The sequence below is a fragment of the Ascaphus truei genome, chromosome 2, assembly GCF_040206685.1.
Source record: "Ascaphus truei isolate aAscTru1 chromosome 2, aAscTru1.hap1, whole genome shotgun sequence".
Lineage (NCBI taxonomy): Eukaryota > Metazoa > Chordata > Amphibia > Anura > Ascaphidae > Ascaphus > Ascaphus truei.
Window position 1 is genome coordinate 100,882,667 of NC_134484.1, and position 15,703 is coordinate 100,898,369.

At 46.7% G+C, this 15,703-nt stretch overlaps 1 protein-coding gene across 7 annotated transcripts in view; it reads left to right on the forward strand.

Moving 5' to 3' along the window:
• The first annotated feature begins 729 nt into the window (after positions 1 to 729).
• Positions 730 to 15,703, forward strand: part of PPP1R42 (protein phosphatase 1 regulatory subunit 42) — a 79,975-nt gene continuing 65,001 nt past the window's right edge. For 2 of the 7 annotated variants that reach the window (XM_075583827.1, XM_075583857.1), the window contains exons 1-2: positions 826 to 947; positions 11,418 to 11,617. In XM_075583827.1, the coding sequence (XP_075439942.1) occupies positions 11,486 to 11,617 (132 nt within the window). In that variant the 5' untranslated portion in view covers positions 826 to 947; positions 11,418 to 11,485. The other 5 variants (XM_075583845.1, XM_075583855.1, XM_075583837.1 and 2 more) reach the window with 5 other exon arrangements.

A 15,703-nucleotide genomic window follows, 5' to 3' on the forward strand; every position in this document is an offset into this window, starting at 1 on the left:
GTACATTTTTGTGTAATTTTTTTCTTCAAAGTATATAAGACCTATCTGTAATAATGCTCAAAATGAAACATGCACATAGGAAATAAAATATTTTCCAGTTAGAAAATAATAATAAAAATAAAAAAACAGGTTAAACACTTTTCCAGAACCTTGACCTACACATGACATGAGTTATTGTAATAAGGGAGAAGATGGTAGGATAATAATGTAAGATGTATGGTGAGAGGGAGGCATAATGTCATGTTTCTCAGCACAAAGTGTAGGCTTTTCACGATTCTGAGGAATGGAGGGCTTAAAAAAAATTATGCTACAGGTGATAAACCAACTGGGCAGTGGAATATAACTGAATTATACTGATTCGGAGTAGAGGGATTTATTTGTTTTAGGTGTGTAGTAGTTAATATAAAATGTTTGAGGAGTGGGAAGATTAAATAAATGTGTTTCAAGTGTGCATGACCTAATGTAATAATATCTTCTGAGAGAATATTGTCTGCAGAATGGATGGGTTATGTAATTTAAAAGTGAATGTCCTGTGTTTGGGGAGTAGCAAGTATATCCAACACGGAATGGAAAGATTAGTGTAACCCCTGTCACAAGTGAGCGGGCAAATGTCTGCGAGGAAGAGCAACAAAAAACCGTCAGCCAAAAAAACCCGTTAGAATCCTAATAACCCGCGCTGCTCGAGGCGGGAGCAGGCGTAGCAAAACTCGCGAGATCTCCATAACGGCAGTGTCTGAAACTAGCGTTCCGTCTCCATGGCAACACTTCTGGGCCGAGCGGAGGGAAGAGTAGAATCAAGTGGCGCGAGCCTCTCTGACTGTGAGTGATCCGTGCGCTGTTTATACTGTCCAGTAACGGCTCCAGCAAAGTGCACGCGCTCGGTATAGCAACGGTCCTTAGATCGGCTCATGTTAAAGAGTGAGTGACCGAGGGTTTGACAGCAGTAGGTGAGAGCTCGGCCTGTGCTGGGGGCGCACTGCTGGTGTATGCGCACAGAAACATTTCGTTAGGGCACCCGAGGTGTGAGGGGGAAAGTTTCAGCAAAGAACCATGGTACTGGGGGTCATACTAGGATGACCCTTTGAAACACGGTGGCAAAGGTTGTTGGTCACCACTTGCCCCCATAATATTAGTGCTTTACCTGATATAAATAGAATTGATTTTGATATGGTGACACTTTCTGTTCCTATTACATAAGTGAAATACACCTCATATCACATGATATATATTATAAAGCGCTAATGTTATGTATATCTATCTTGTACTGTTATTTTGTATGTATTATGTAAACCCCAGATAAGAGGTTAATCAGGGTCCACATCCTAAGTACCAGAGGGGTGAGATTGAGCTCAGAAAGGCCTGGACTGCCCGGCGCTGAGTGCATGTTCTGAATGTGTTACAATGAATAACATTTGCTTAAAAACATTCTAAGCCAGTTGAGATGCACATAAGTAGTATCAGTACTTTGTACACCTTTTAGTACTAACCAACTGTGACCACTTGGGTTACTATTATTACTCATGTATCTAGTGACCAGTGAAGGGTTTCTTTTGAGTAGATTGGCAGACCTGGTAAGGGACACCCTTTTCCAGTGACTTTTACTTGTTCATACAGATGGAGTCTTTCCTTATGTCCCAGCGTCTGCGGGCATGGGAAGCAGCACATTTTGGAAATCAGGGACTCTCCGCAGGACAGTCCATAGCAGGCTGTAATGGCCCATCTGATTAACACAGGGTGGGCCCCTGCATTTGAAAGGGACTCACTCTGTGTGAATCCTACTGGGCTGCACCTGTCTTTAGGAAACGCGCACTTAGGCCGAGCTCATGTTTGTAGCGCGGGCGATGTCCCAGCGATGTGTGCGCTAGCTGCAGGAGATTGGGGGGTGTGGCGAATGCATCACGGAACTGATTTGCCCTCATTGGCTGAACCAGCTTACGTGACGCTGACGTCACGTGACTGCAGCCCGAAATCTCAATTTGAGTTGTGGCGGCAAAATGTAGCAGCGTCAACGCGCGCAGCACCGCGGGCACTTGAGAAACTACCATAGGCAATCAGGTAAGAGTCCCGGAGCTTAATTACCATAGCGGCTAGCTGCTAAGGCAATGCAGGGGTTAAGCCAGAGTACCTGGTTTATTGGGGGTGAAGGGGGTAGTTGCCCCAGGGTGGGTGTTTAGGCCTAAAATAAAACGGTGCGATAGCATATTAGAGGCGCGCACGGAGAATGACGTATTCAGTCTCACTCTTAGTGTGCGTCTCGCAGCCCGGTAGGATTCACACTGCGCAAATCCCATTCAGATGCAGGGACCCCCGCTGTGTTAATCCTGATGGGCCATTAAGTCTCCGTACTTGCATGGCAATCGTGAGGGGGGAGGGGTGGAGTTCCCGTGCTGTTGCAGCAAGGAGGTCAGGCCAGAACTGCAGGTTCCATCTGTATCATCATACTGGCCAACATGTGACAGCTCAATTTATAGAGGTCAGGGATGGGAGATCTTTGTATCTTTGGGAAACAAGGTGCTAGTCTATTTATTAATATCAATGCAATGAACTATGTACAGTATATAGGCTAGCAGATATCAGATCAGGGGCTGTATAGACTTAACAAGTCTATCATTTTTGTGACAGGGATGTGTCTCTTGGGTTAAATGTAGGTAATGGTAATTGATGCCTTTAAAGTTCAAATGTGAATATTTAAAAATAATTTGTGAGAAACGTTTAATGTCTTTATGGTAGCCCAGTGTGTTGTGATAAGACTGTTAGAGAAACCATGTGTCTACATGCAAATTTGTAAATTCTTTGTTTTTTTGGGGGAACGTAATCACAATGCAGTCATAACCAAAACAGTTAAGAGTGGAGGCCTATTTGTCCACAGGACACAGATAATTTTTTTTACTTTAAGGCTAATTTAATGTGTTTGTACTAAATGCCAAGTGAACAGTTGATTGGGCGCAAATGTTCTTGCATTGATTGAGTAAAATCTAATGTGTGTGTACCCCTGGTAAGATTAGGGGCTATATTTCTATCCTCCTCCTGTGCATTAATCCCTGGTAAGGGCAGGTTTGCCAGGAGTTATCATGGGTTTCCCCCACTTCAAGCACTTGCCCTGATTGGACTCAGGATCAGGTGACTATCTTCACCAATCAAGAGACACAGGGGCGGTGCCTGCTGAAATCATAAAGAGCAGTGCACTTCCTATTTAGAGTTAGTCTAGTGATTAGTCTGAGAGTCTAAGTATTGAGTCCAAGAGAGTTAGTTAGCTAGGAGATGAGTAGAGCTGATAGTGAGTTATAGGTGGACAAAATACTTCTTACCCTGCTTAGGGGGTAAAGAAAGAGCTAGCCTCACTCTAAGTGCTCCTGAGGCCCAGAGTGGAGACAGGGACATCCTACAGGAGTACAGCTGGCTGCTGGTTCGTATGTGATACCTGATTGTATGCTGCAAAGAGAGAGAGAAATAAAGAGCTGCTGCTAACTATAGAAGACTTGTGTGGAGACTGGAATCTCTCAACCCTGGGAGGGGATTCTGTGGTAGGGATTCCACCCCGTATCCCTGGGGCTTACTACAGATGGAGGCGCTGCACCATTAGAAGAAGAACGAAGGCATCCACCCCAGAAACCTGTCCTGTTGTCCCCCATGTCATCGCGGGAGACTCAGGCCCTCCTGTTGCCAGCAGGTATGCTTAAAACCAGAGACAGAACATAAAACACAGACAGAGCTCAGTGCACATCCAGTGAAACTCTTACATGGTACAGTGCCTAAATATATATGTATAAATATCTATTAAATAAAATGGTCTTTTAGTTTAACATTTTTGGCCAAAATTGTTGTAATCCCCTGAGCCACTGCACGGCAGACAACATTTCCAGGGGTCCTTAATGTCACGGTAGCTTATGACAAGATATAATGAACACCAAATATCTGTGTTGAACTGTTCGAGGCTTAGATATAATAAAATATAATTTATTCCTTAAATAAGGTGAACACAGCAATATAGTACAATTAACAGGCAAGAAGATAACACTTACTTAGGGTTGGGGAATGGAGAAGTACCCAATAGCAATTCTCCATCAATCCAGTGACATTCCAGGTGGAATCAGAAGCACAACTCCAGCAATCCAGCACAACTAAAAACTGTAGGGTTGACACAGTTTATATACCTGTGCAACCCTATTCTTAACATTGAACACAGCCTATTGGTGAACAATTATCTGTATCCACTCTCTAATGTGGAGACCTAGACTAACAGACTAACCAATGCCCTCAGGTAACAATTAGACTGGCAGAGTTTTGTTGATTGATTAATACTTATTCCCTAGACATTGGGTAACAATCAAGGCAGTTAACTTTTTGATTGCCGTGCTTAGGCTACTCAGCCGTCTGCCCTTCATGACCTATTAGCCTAGCAAATGGCGTCTGCATTTTCAGAACAGATCCAAAATATAATACATATACACTTTAATATCTACACATATTAATAAGTTCCATTCTGGTGGGCTCAGGGGGTCGACCTTTGGCAGTTTTTAATGCCTACAGTGACTCCACATATTGGCCAAATATGAACTCTCTGCGACCTCCAGAACTGGAGATACAGAAATGCACTTTAAAACATTAAAATACATGCTTATAATGAAACATGGGAACAGGGGAACATACATTTTCAAGGTATAACAAAGTGCAAACCACATCCCTGGACCGCAGTCCAGTTAACCCCTTGTCTCTCTGGTGAGGTCAGGGGATGGCCATATGGGGTGCAACCCCTTTAATACCGGGCCACCCCCTTTCTCCCTCTACACCTCCCCTTCTTAATGGGTGACCTGTGGCCCACTGGCCCTAACGGGGAGTGGGGCACTGCTGGCACCCTTAACGAACTCAGTCTCAGAGGGATAGTCCTGACGTGAAAGTCCATCAGCATTGCTGTTTTCACTACCCTTTTTGTGCTGAATAGTAAACTCAAACTCTTGCAAGGCCAAGCTCCACCTTAGCAACTTGGCATTCTCCCCTGATGCCCTCTGCAGCCAACTCAAGGGGTTGTGGTCTGTGAGGACCGTGAAAGCCCTTCCATACACATAGGGCTGGAGTTTTTTGAGTGCCCACACAATGGCCAAGCACTCTTTCTCAATGGTGGCATAGGCCTCCTCTCTGGGAAGTAGTTTTCGGCTGAGGTACACCACAGGGTGCTCTCTACCATCGTCCCCCACTTGGATCAACACAGCCCGAATGCCATAGTCCGAGGCATCAGTCTGTATGAGGAAATGTTTGGTATTGTCTGGGGCAGCCAGTATGGGGGCCCCAGCAAGCGCAGATTTCAGTGCCTGGAAAGCAGTTTCACAGGCAGGAGTCCAGGTGATAAGCACAGGCAGTTGCTTCTTAGTCAAATCAGTCAGGGGTTTGGCCACGGCGCTGTACTGTGGGACAATCTTCCTATAGTACCCTGCGTGCCCAAAAATGCCATGACCTGTTTCTTGGTTTTTGGAACAGGCCACTGAACTATGGCTTCCACCTTGGCTGGCTCTGGTTTGAGGTGCCCTCCACCCACCCTGTGCCCTAAGTACAGGACCTCTGCCATCCCTACCATACACTTAGTGGGTTTCAAGGTAAGCCCAGCCTCCCTGATCCTATCTAGCACCGCTGCTACATGTCCTAAATGGGAGTCCCAGGAATTACTAAAGACAGCAATGTCATCTAAGTAAGCCCTGGCATAGCTCTGCATCCCTTCCAGTAACCTATTGACCAGGCGTTGGAAGGTAGCCGGGGCATTCTTCATCCCAAATGGCATCACTAAAAACTCATAGAGGCCACTTGGAGTGATGAATGCTGACTTCTCCCTCGCCTCCAGGGTCAGTGGGATTTGCCAATAGCCTTTGCTCAAATCCATAGTGGTCAGATACTTTGCCCCGCGAGTTCATCTAGTAACTCATCCATGCGGGGCATGGGATAGGCATCTGACACCGTCCCAGCGCTGAGCAAGCGGTAGTCCACACAAAACCGGGTGGTCTTGTCCTTCTTAGGAACTAGGACTACCGGGCTTGCCCAAGGACTCTGGGACGGAGTAATAACCCCTAGGGTCATTATCTCCTCTATCTCCCTCTCCATACTGGTCTTGACCTCTGCTGACACTCTATAAGCGTGCTTATGCAGAGGCTGCAGGTCCCCTGTGAGCACTGGGTGTTTTGTGAGATGTGTGGTCCCTGGCATGTCAGTGAAGAGGGCCCCATACTTAGCTAGCATGTCCCTGGCTTCTCCCTTCTGCCTAGCACTCAACTGTGCCCCTATCTCCACCTGCTCCACAGTGTTTCCCTGCCTGCTAGAAATCATAAGGGGTCCTACAAGATCCATCGCTACTTTCTGGAAGGGTTCCCCAATTATCGGTAGGGGTTTCAGGGGTGCTTTCACACGGTCGCCCGCCTTACCCACTCGCTGGCAGGCATCACAAGAGCGGCAGAAGTTGCCCACATCTCGAGATGCCCCCGGCCAGTAGTAACGCTGTAATAACCGGGCTCGCGTTCTGTTGACCCCCTGATGTCCCGCTAACGGAATAGAGTGAGCTACTCGTAACAGTTGCTGTCGGTACCCCTGGGGCACTACTAGCTGTCGCTTACCGGTCAATCCCTCCTCTATCCGTGGGTTCCCTTCTACTCTATACAGGAGTCCCTTATGCCATAGGCAGTGCTCAGTGCCTTCCCCTGCCTGAGATTCGGACGCCCGAAGTCTCACGCCGGCCAGGGTAGGGTCTGTCTTCACTGCCTCCCTAAACTGGGCTCCTAATTCTGGCTACCCCCCAGTCATGTCATTGTCCGGAGAATGGGAAGGGTGAGGGGAAACAGTAAGTCAGTCTGTGGTTGCAACTGATCCTGGCTTCTCCCAGGGCTCCTTTGCGCCCTCCGCTAACGTTGGTCCCAAAGGCTGGGGGACTGGCGCCGCCGCCATTGCCACTGTCTGGCTACGGGTAACCGCCGCCACTGCAGCGGGCTTGGGCACTCGGTCATAGGTGCAGGTCATCGGTCCCAGATCATTGCCAAGAAGAACATCGGCATCCAAACCGGGTAAAACCCCCACCTCCTGCACACCCTGGCCCTCCCCCCAATCCAAAAAGATTCTGGCCACTTGCAGGAAACGTGGCTCTCCGTCGGCCACAGTGATCTGTATCCCATGGCCTGGGATCAATTCCTCTGGCCGGACCATATCAGGTCGGACCAGGGTCACTGCAGCTCCTGAATCCATGAAGCCGACTGCTTGCCGGTCACCGACTGTGACCGGGGTGAGATGTCTGCTCCGGCCGTCCGTCTGCTGCAGGTCCGCGCTGAAATGTCCTCCACTCCTGGCTGTAGGCACCGACGAAACCGGGACAGGTGTGGCATGGGACGCCTCGCTGGGAGTTGGTTCCATGACCGGTCCGGAGTCTGTGGTGGAGACCACCCGCACGCGGGCTACCGGCTTCGCAGCTGGGGTGCGTTGCCCCTGATGGGGTCCGCCGGAACGCAGGGGTTCCGGGCAATCTGGTCTGATGTGACCAGGGCGGTTGCAGTTGTAGCACCGGCGCTCGTGCCGGAGCTCCCCCGCCTTCGGTGGACTGCTGCCCGCAGGCGGCCTCTGAGTCCATTGGGGGGTATTGGCATACTTTCTGGCCGGTGCCGCCGCCACCGCCGCCTTGGCTACTGTTTTGGCGGTCATCAGGGCTCGGCTGGCCACATAGTCATCTGCAAGCCTCGCCGCCTCCTGGTAAGTCTTGGGCTTCTTGTCGTACACCCAAGCCCTCACCGCCGGCGGGCACTGCTCCATGAGCTGCTCCTGAAAGATGAGGTCCAGCAGGCGTTGGTAAGTCCGTGCCTCATAGCCCTCCACCCAGCATATCCCGTATAAAGCCATGCGGGTCACGTAGGTAACATAGGACTCCTGGGGCTGCCTCTCCTCCTGCCGGAATTTACCCCGGTAGGCTTCAGGGGTAAAACCGTACTGAAACAATAACAGTTCTTTCAGGTGTTCGTAGTCATCAGCATACTCATCTGGAAGCGCCATCATTGTCTGCTTAGCCAAGCCGGACAGTAAGGGGTCCAAACGTGCAACCCTATGCTGGGGAAGCACTTTGTACCGCCGGCACTGCATTTCAAAGTTCTTTAAGAAACTGTCAATCTGGTCAGTGCCTTCCACGAACTTGGTGAGACTGTGCTGGTCCAGCTTGAGTTCATCTTGGCTGGGTTGGACAGGGGGGTAATAAGCGGGTCTGTTCACTGCCATAGTGATAAACTGCAGCCGCTCCTCTGGTGTCCCTCTGTCTCCCCATGCAGTAATTAGTGTCAACATTTCAGGGGTGAACGGACTGGTAGCCGAAGCAACCAGTACCCCTCCTGTTGCACTGCTCCCGGGAGGTGCACTCGTTCCCTCCCGAGATTCCGCCGCCCCGGCACTGAGTTCCTTCCCTGATCTCCGGGTGGCTGTAAAAGGGCAAGCTGAGCCGTATCCTGAGGCTCTGCAAGCCGGGCTTCATAGTCACCGATTGCGTCAACCATGTCTGCGACCTCCTGGTTCTCATAGGGCAGTCCATATTCATGGCACTTGTCCTTCAGCTGAGCTCGGGTCCACATGTTGGATGAGCCTTCAGCCTCGCTCATGGTTCAGTCGCAGCAGTAAGGTGGTTTTTCAACTTGTGTTAACTGTTGCACTACTGTGTGTTCAATATCTTTAGTCCCAGGAACTTGCAATTACCATCAAGTTCCTACTATGTTACAGTATCCCGCAGTATACTGTAACACAGGTCCAGTTCAATCCCACAGCTGCCACCAGTTAATTATAGAGCTTGTCACGGTAGCTTATGACAAGATATAATGAACACCAAATATCTGTGTTGAACTGTTCGAGGCTTAGATATAATAAAATATAATTTATTCCTTAAATAAGGTGAACACAGCAATATAGTACAATTAACAGGCAAGAAGATAACACTTACTTAGGGTTGGGGAATGGAGAAGTACCCAATAGCAATTCTCCATCAATCCAGTGACATTCCAGGTGGAATCAGAAGCACAACTCCAGCAATCCAGCACAACTAAAAACTGTAGGGTTGACACAGTTTATATACCTGTGCAACCCTATTCTTAACATTGAACACAGCCTATTGATGAACAATTATCTGTATCCACTCTCTAATGTGGAGACCCAGACTAACAGACTAACCCATGCCCTTAGGTAACAATTAGACTGGCAGAGTTTTGTTGATTGATTAATACTTAATCCCTAGACATTGGTAACAATCAAGGCAGTTAACTTTTTGATTGCCGTGCTTAGGCTACTCAGCCGTCTGCCCTTCATGACCTATTAGCCTAGCAAATGGCGTCTGCATTTTCAGAACAGATCCAAAATATAATACATATACACTTTAATATCTACACATATTAATAAGTTCCATTCTGGTGGGCTCAGGGGGTTGACCTTTGCCAGTTTTTAATGCCGACAGTGACTCCACATATTGGCCAAATATGAACTCTCTGCGATTTCCAGAACTGGAGATACAGAAATGCACTTTAAAACATTAAAATACATGCTTATAATGAAACATGGGAACAGGGGAACATACATTTTCATGGTATAACAAAGTGCAAACCACATCCCTGGACCGCAGTCCAGTTAACCCCTTGTCTCTCTGGTGAGGTCAGGGGATGGCCATATGGGGTGCAACCCCTTCAATACCGGGCCACCCCCTTTCTCCCTCTACACCTAACACTAATATAAATTTTTAATGACCTGTGCAATTCTAGGAAGAATGATTTATAATAAATCTGTCAATATTAGTTGCAAAGTTCTAAGTCTGATTGAAGCTTTTAATAACCTGTACATTACCAGGAAAAGCACTCTGTATTAGAGTTGTCACAACCATACTGCAAGCAAGCAAGTTCCCCTGGGAGTGGGAGATGCTATGGAGTGAGCTTTTAACCATTTAAATGTGGGAGGGGGTAAGCTTCAATTAGGTAGGAGCTTGCCACCCTCCAATCAGCTAAGACTAGCTGAACAGGAATTGTAAAACATACTGGACACCTAACAAGCTTCTATTGAACCCCCAAAATAACCACAACATATATATAAGCATATGAGTGTCACAGAGGAGTGCTACTGAGCATGGCAATATATATTTAAAACCAGAGACAGAACATAAAACACAGACAGAGCTCAGTGCACATCCAGTGAAACACATACATGGTACAGTGCCTAAATATATATGTATAAATATCTATTAAATAAAATGGTCTTTTAGTTTAACATTTTTGGCCAAAATTGTTGTAAGCCCCTGAGCCACTGGATGTGCACTGAGCTCTGTCTGTGTTTTATGTTCTGTCTCTGGTTTTAAATATATATTGCCATGCTCAGTAGCACTCCTCTGTGACACTCATATGCTTATATATATGTTGTGGTTATTTTGGGGGTTCAATAGGAGCTTGTGGTTATTTTGGGGGTTCAATAGGAGCTTGTTAGGTGTCCAGTATGTTTTACAATTCTTGTTCAGCTAGTCTTAGCTGATTGGAGGGTGGCAACCTCCTACCTAATTGAAGCTTACCCCCTCCCACATTTAAATGGTTAAAATCTCACTCCATTGGAGGGTGGCAACCTCCTACCTAATTGAAGCTTACCCCCTACCACATTTAAATGGTTAAAAGCTCACTCCATAGCATCTCCCACTCTCAGGGGAACTTGCTTGCTTGCAGTATGGTTGTGACAAATCTAATACAGAGTGCTTTTCCTGGTAATGTACAGGTTATTAAAAGCTTCAATCAGACTTAGAACTTTGCAACTAATATTGACAGATTTATTATAAATCATTCTTCCTGGCATTGCACAGGTTATTAAGAATTTATATTAGTGTTAGGGACCCCTGAAATTGTGGTCTGCCGTGCAGTGGCTCAGGGGCTTACAACAATTTTGGCCAAAAATGTTAAACTAAAAGACCATTTTATTTAATAGATATTTATACATATATATTTAGGCACTGTACCGTGTATGAGTTTCACTGGATGTGCACTGAGCTCTGTCTGTGTTTTATGTTCTGTCTCTGGTTTTAAATATATATTGCCATGCTCAGTAGCACTCCTCTGTGACACTCATATGCTTATATATATGTTTTGTTTATTTTAGCGGTTCAATAGGAGCTTGTTAGGTGTCCAGTATGTTTTGCCAGCAGGTATGCACCACACCGAGACATATAGCCAGACCTTGAGACACCCTAGGGTACCCGATCTGCGATTGGGTGGGGATAGAGGGGTTACATGTGTAATGACAAAGTAGGAAATTCTCCTAAAAGGGCTGGAACATCATATTTGAAATGTTGATTTGGTTATATTGTACTGTACTGCCTTTAAGAATGTGTATTGTTTATATGGCTGAAAAACTCAGCATCACTTAATGCATCCTTTTTTTGTCTGACACTTTACCAGGAAAATAATGAACAGCCCATCATAAAGACAAATACTGTAAAACCCCTTAGTTGCACTTTGAAGCAATTATGGTGCGTCTAACCGTGGATCTAATTGCGAAAAACAGCAATCAACTCAGAAATCGCAAAGATGAATCACTTTCTCAGCAATTGAAGCGAATAACTCATCTGAATTTCTCGAATAAAAATATTGATGACATCGTAAGTACTATTGTAATGGAATTACTAAGATATTATTCACACATTTTGCCAGAACATTTGCACATTAGAAATTAAAGGAAAACTCACTAGTTTGTGGATGCATATTTTTTTTTTTTGCCCTCAAGGATAGAAATATTTTAAAATTAACCAAAAGATATAAATGTATACAATTATATTATTACTAGTTTGAAATAAATATTGTACCAAACTAAAAGAAAAAAACAACCTCATTCCCAAATATATCCCTAAACGCCCCCTATGTTCTGCCCACGACATCTCCCTTTCCTCCTGCCTTATTACCGCCTCTCACTCCTGCCCATAAGGCTGATTCCCTGGTGGTTAGTGCGGCGCGCGCTACAGCGTGCGCACCGTACACCAGACACTCACCTCTATCAGGCGGGCCCTAGTGGTGTCTGTTGTCGTGACTCACGAAGCGTGGTGGCGCGTCAGCCAGCAGGGAAGACAAGAATGTTGTCTTCCCTTGTGGCGACGCGGTCACGTAGTGTGCGGGGAGCCAATAGCAGCGAAGGGGAGGGGAGCTACAAGCCGAAGCTCTAAAAACAGGAATATCAGTGCCAGAATACTGCCAACCCCCCGTTTTGGCCACACCACCCCACGCCTCCCATCGCTCCCTACAGAACGCAGATCGCGGCTTTAAGCTGTGCACGAGCTGCCAGGACGCCAGGCGCGCTTGCAGCAGCCAACACTGGGGCCGTAGCCTAAGACTTCTCCTGAGTTTCCCCCTTTCTATAGAATTCTCTCCCAGCTTTAAGACATTCCCTGAAAAGGTGAGTTACTTGCCATACCTCCAAAGTCCAACTCCCCTCCCTCCTCCAACCCCATAGGGACCAGCTGTGTGGCTGGACAAATCTCCACCCTATATAACATCTGCCTCCTACCCCACCCCCCCAAACCTTAATGGAATCAGCTGTCGGGCTGGGCCATATTCTAGGTGAAAAAAGAAAAGGTAGCGCTAACCACTACAGTCTTCTGTTTTAGGATGAATACATTAAGTGTAAACTAAGTATGTAATCACTAAAGTGAAGTGAGTGCCCTTCTAACAGTGCATGATATACGTTAAAAGTCCAAATGTGATCAATTGAAATGTCCTGTATGAACACAACACAGTCCAGATTATAATATACTTAAGTCCAGCTTCCAGAGTCCAAAGAGGGAGTTTCCGCATCCCTCCATAAGCAAGCGGAAGAAAGATGGGATGTCCTCTGGCGCGGGTGACCCTCACAGGCCACTGTAGTTTTCTTTTGTGCACCAAATCCAAGCCTGGTTCCAGCGTCTGTGCTCATCATCACACAGAGGGGATCACTGCTAATCAAACCACTTTCGGCTGTGCACGAGCTAGGATGGGAGAGACCGAGCAACGGAACCCTTGCCCTCAATTTCAAACCAGAGGGATGGACGTTACCTAGCAGCAGAATGTACAATACCGACGAGGACCCTGTGGACCGGGAGGAGGGGAGATCAAGGCTGTCAGATGCTAGAAAGCAAAATATTCAAATGCGCAATTGAACGAGCCGTTTGTCAGTGCAATAAATATTTTTACACTAGTCTGTTTTAATAAAACTTTATTATGCCATGGGATTTTTCTTCTATTTTTTGCGGATCGACCAGTACCTGGGGAATCTTAAGAAAATAAGTAGTTTGCCTAGGAAATCATCAACACAAGATTATTTGTCCAACCTTTGTCTGGGAAGCACAGGCGGATATCTCCAGGGACTTTGTTTGTCTGGCTAACCACCTGTAGCCAGGTCCCCTTTGGCTCCCGGTTCCCCGTTCCTCTTCCCCTTACCTTCACCAGTGAGAAGGCAGTTGCGGGGGCGAGCGCGTCTCTCGGTGGCGTCAGAGGCACTGCGCCGCCATCTTTGTTATGTCCGCGTGGGCGGGGAGGCTCGCGCATGCGCAGACGCGGCGGCCAATATAGTGAGCGCGAAGGGGCAGAGATGGCGCTCCGTAGCACAGGGACTCCCCAAGGTCGCGCAGAGGAGAGCATTGGCGGCCATTACAGGGTTGCACAGGCGCAGCAGACATGGCGCACGCGGCCCTAATGTTAAAGAGGGTCCTGGAGGAGCAAGGAGAGAGGAGGTGTGTGTTGCAGGGGGTCAGTGACCCACTGCATAGGCCAGAGATTCCCCTTAGGCACTAGTGCAGACCCTGAGTCACCACCAACTTGTGGTACTGCAGGGAACAGCCATAGATAGGGACAGCATACCCTTTACTATAGTAGCAGACAGGGACACAGTATTCTTCCTGCGCTGCTGTGCTGCCAGTGGTTTGGGATCAAGCTGCTGGAGTCAAGCCACTACTCCTCGTGAGAGATTACGCTGAATCGGCGGATCCTTTGTGAAGTACTGTTACCGGCTGCTGGAGCGGTCGGAAGGTAGTATATAAGTGCACCAACACCGGTACCTGCAGGGGCTGATCCCGCCTTGGGGAGGGTTCTTTGGGGACACTGAGGGTTAGGTGACCAAGGGACTGGTTCAGTACATTAGACACGGTGTGGGCGCACACGGTGGTGGGTAAAGGACATTATTCCAAGGTGGAGTGTGGAAAGGCCACTGATATCTAATTATTGCATTGCTATATATATATATATATATGCACTGTGGTTATACGGGTGATATGTGTATGTTCATGCTCTGCATTCAATTAATAGTAAAAGGTTACAACGTTGTGGATTATTATCATTATTCTTGTCCAGGGGAATCTTACTTATTGTGGATCCTGGGCAAGTGGAGGCGCTGCCAAGTACATATTGTTACCCCAGGCTCCCAGTTAGCGGAGGCCCAGATCTCGCTGAGCCAGCAGGTATATGCAGCATTAGTAGTCTCTCTATATCAGCAGGAAAGAGGGCTACACACCAAACATAACGTTTGATATAAGTATCTTATATACATTGAATTAGACACCCCAGTGATCCATGCTCAGTAATATAGTGTTGTTTTTTTCTGTTTTTTCTATCTTCCATACAATCAATGGACCATATTCTAACCTGAGATACACCTTATCCTACAATAAGCAGCCACCTTACCTTCTTGTTTTAACATTGTCCTTGATTCCCTCTAGATTGTAAGCTCTCACGAGCAGGGCCCTCATTACCTCTTTGTATCTGTCTGTGCATGTCCATCTGGATACGACCTTTTCTCAGTCATAATGCAACTAAAATCTTAATTCACTCACTGATCTTATCCCGCCTTGAATACTACAATGTTATAGCTGGCATTCTCAAATCCATCCAAAATGCAAATCCCTACACTGACTTCCCATATCTTCTAGAATCAAATTTTAAAACAGATAGCTCTGACATACAAAGCTCTCAATGACGCTGCCCCCTCCCCCCCCTTACATCTCAGCCCTCATTTCTAAATATATCCCTAAACATCCCCTATGTTTTGCACATGACATCCACCTTTCCTCCTGACTTATTTCCTCGTCTCACTCCCGCCTATAAGACTTCTCCTGTGCTGCCTCCTCTCTCCGGAATTCCCTACCACGTACCATCGGACTCTTCCTCAGCTATCGGACATTCAAAAACTCTGAAGATTCACCTTTTTAAGGAAGCCTATCTGGCACACCTCTACCATCAACCCACCAACGATATTGGGACCAGCTGTGCTACTGGACCAATTTCCAAGCTATCTAACATCCAAACCCTGAAATATTAATGGGATAGTAGAACCTGATGTATACTCCATCCCACAGTGAGCAACCATTTTACCATTTTGTTTCAACATTGTCCCTCATTCACCCTAGATTGTAAGCGCGCTCTCTCATTACCTTTTGTATCTGTTTGTCCTTATTTGTATGTAACTGTTTATGCAATTATCAAATCTTTGTACCTGCGCTGTGGAATATGTTGGCGCTTTACAAATAAACAATAATAATATACTGTACCTGATTACTGTTTCCTGATGCATTTAGTTAGGACTTAGAAGTGCTTTGGCTAAAATCTCACTCATGAGAATCCTAATTCTAAGGGCCGTATGCTTTCATTAAATTAATGGGGATTTTTGGCCGAAAATGACCCGAATGACCGCTTTGGACTACAGTATATAGAACTATCCCCTAAGA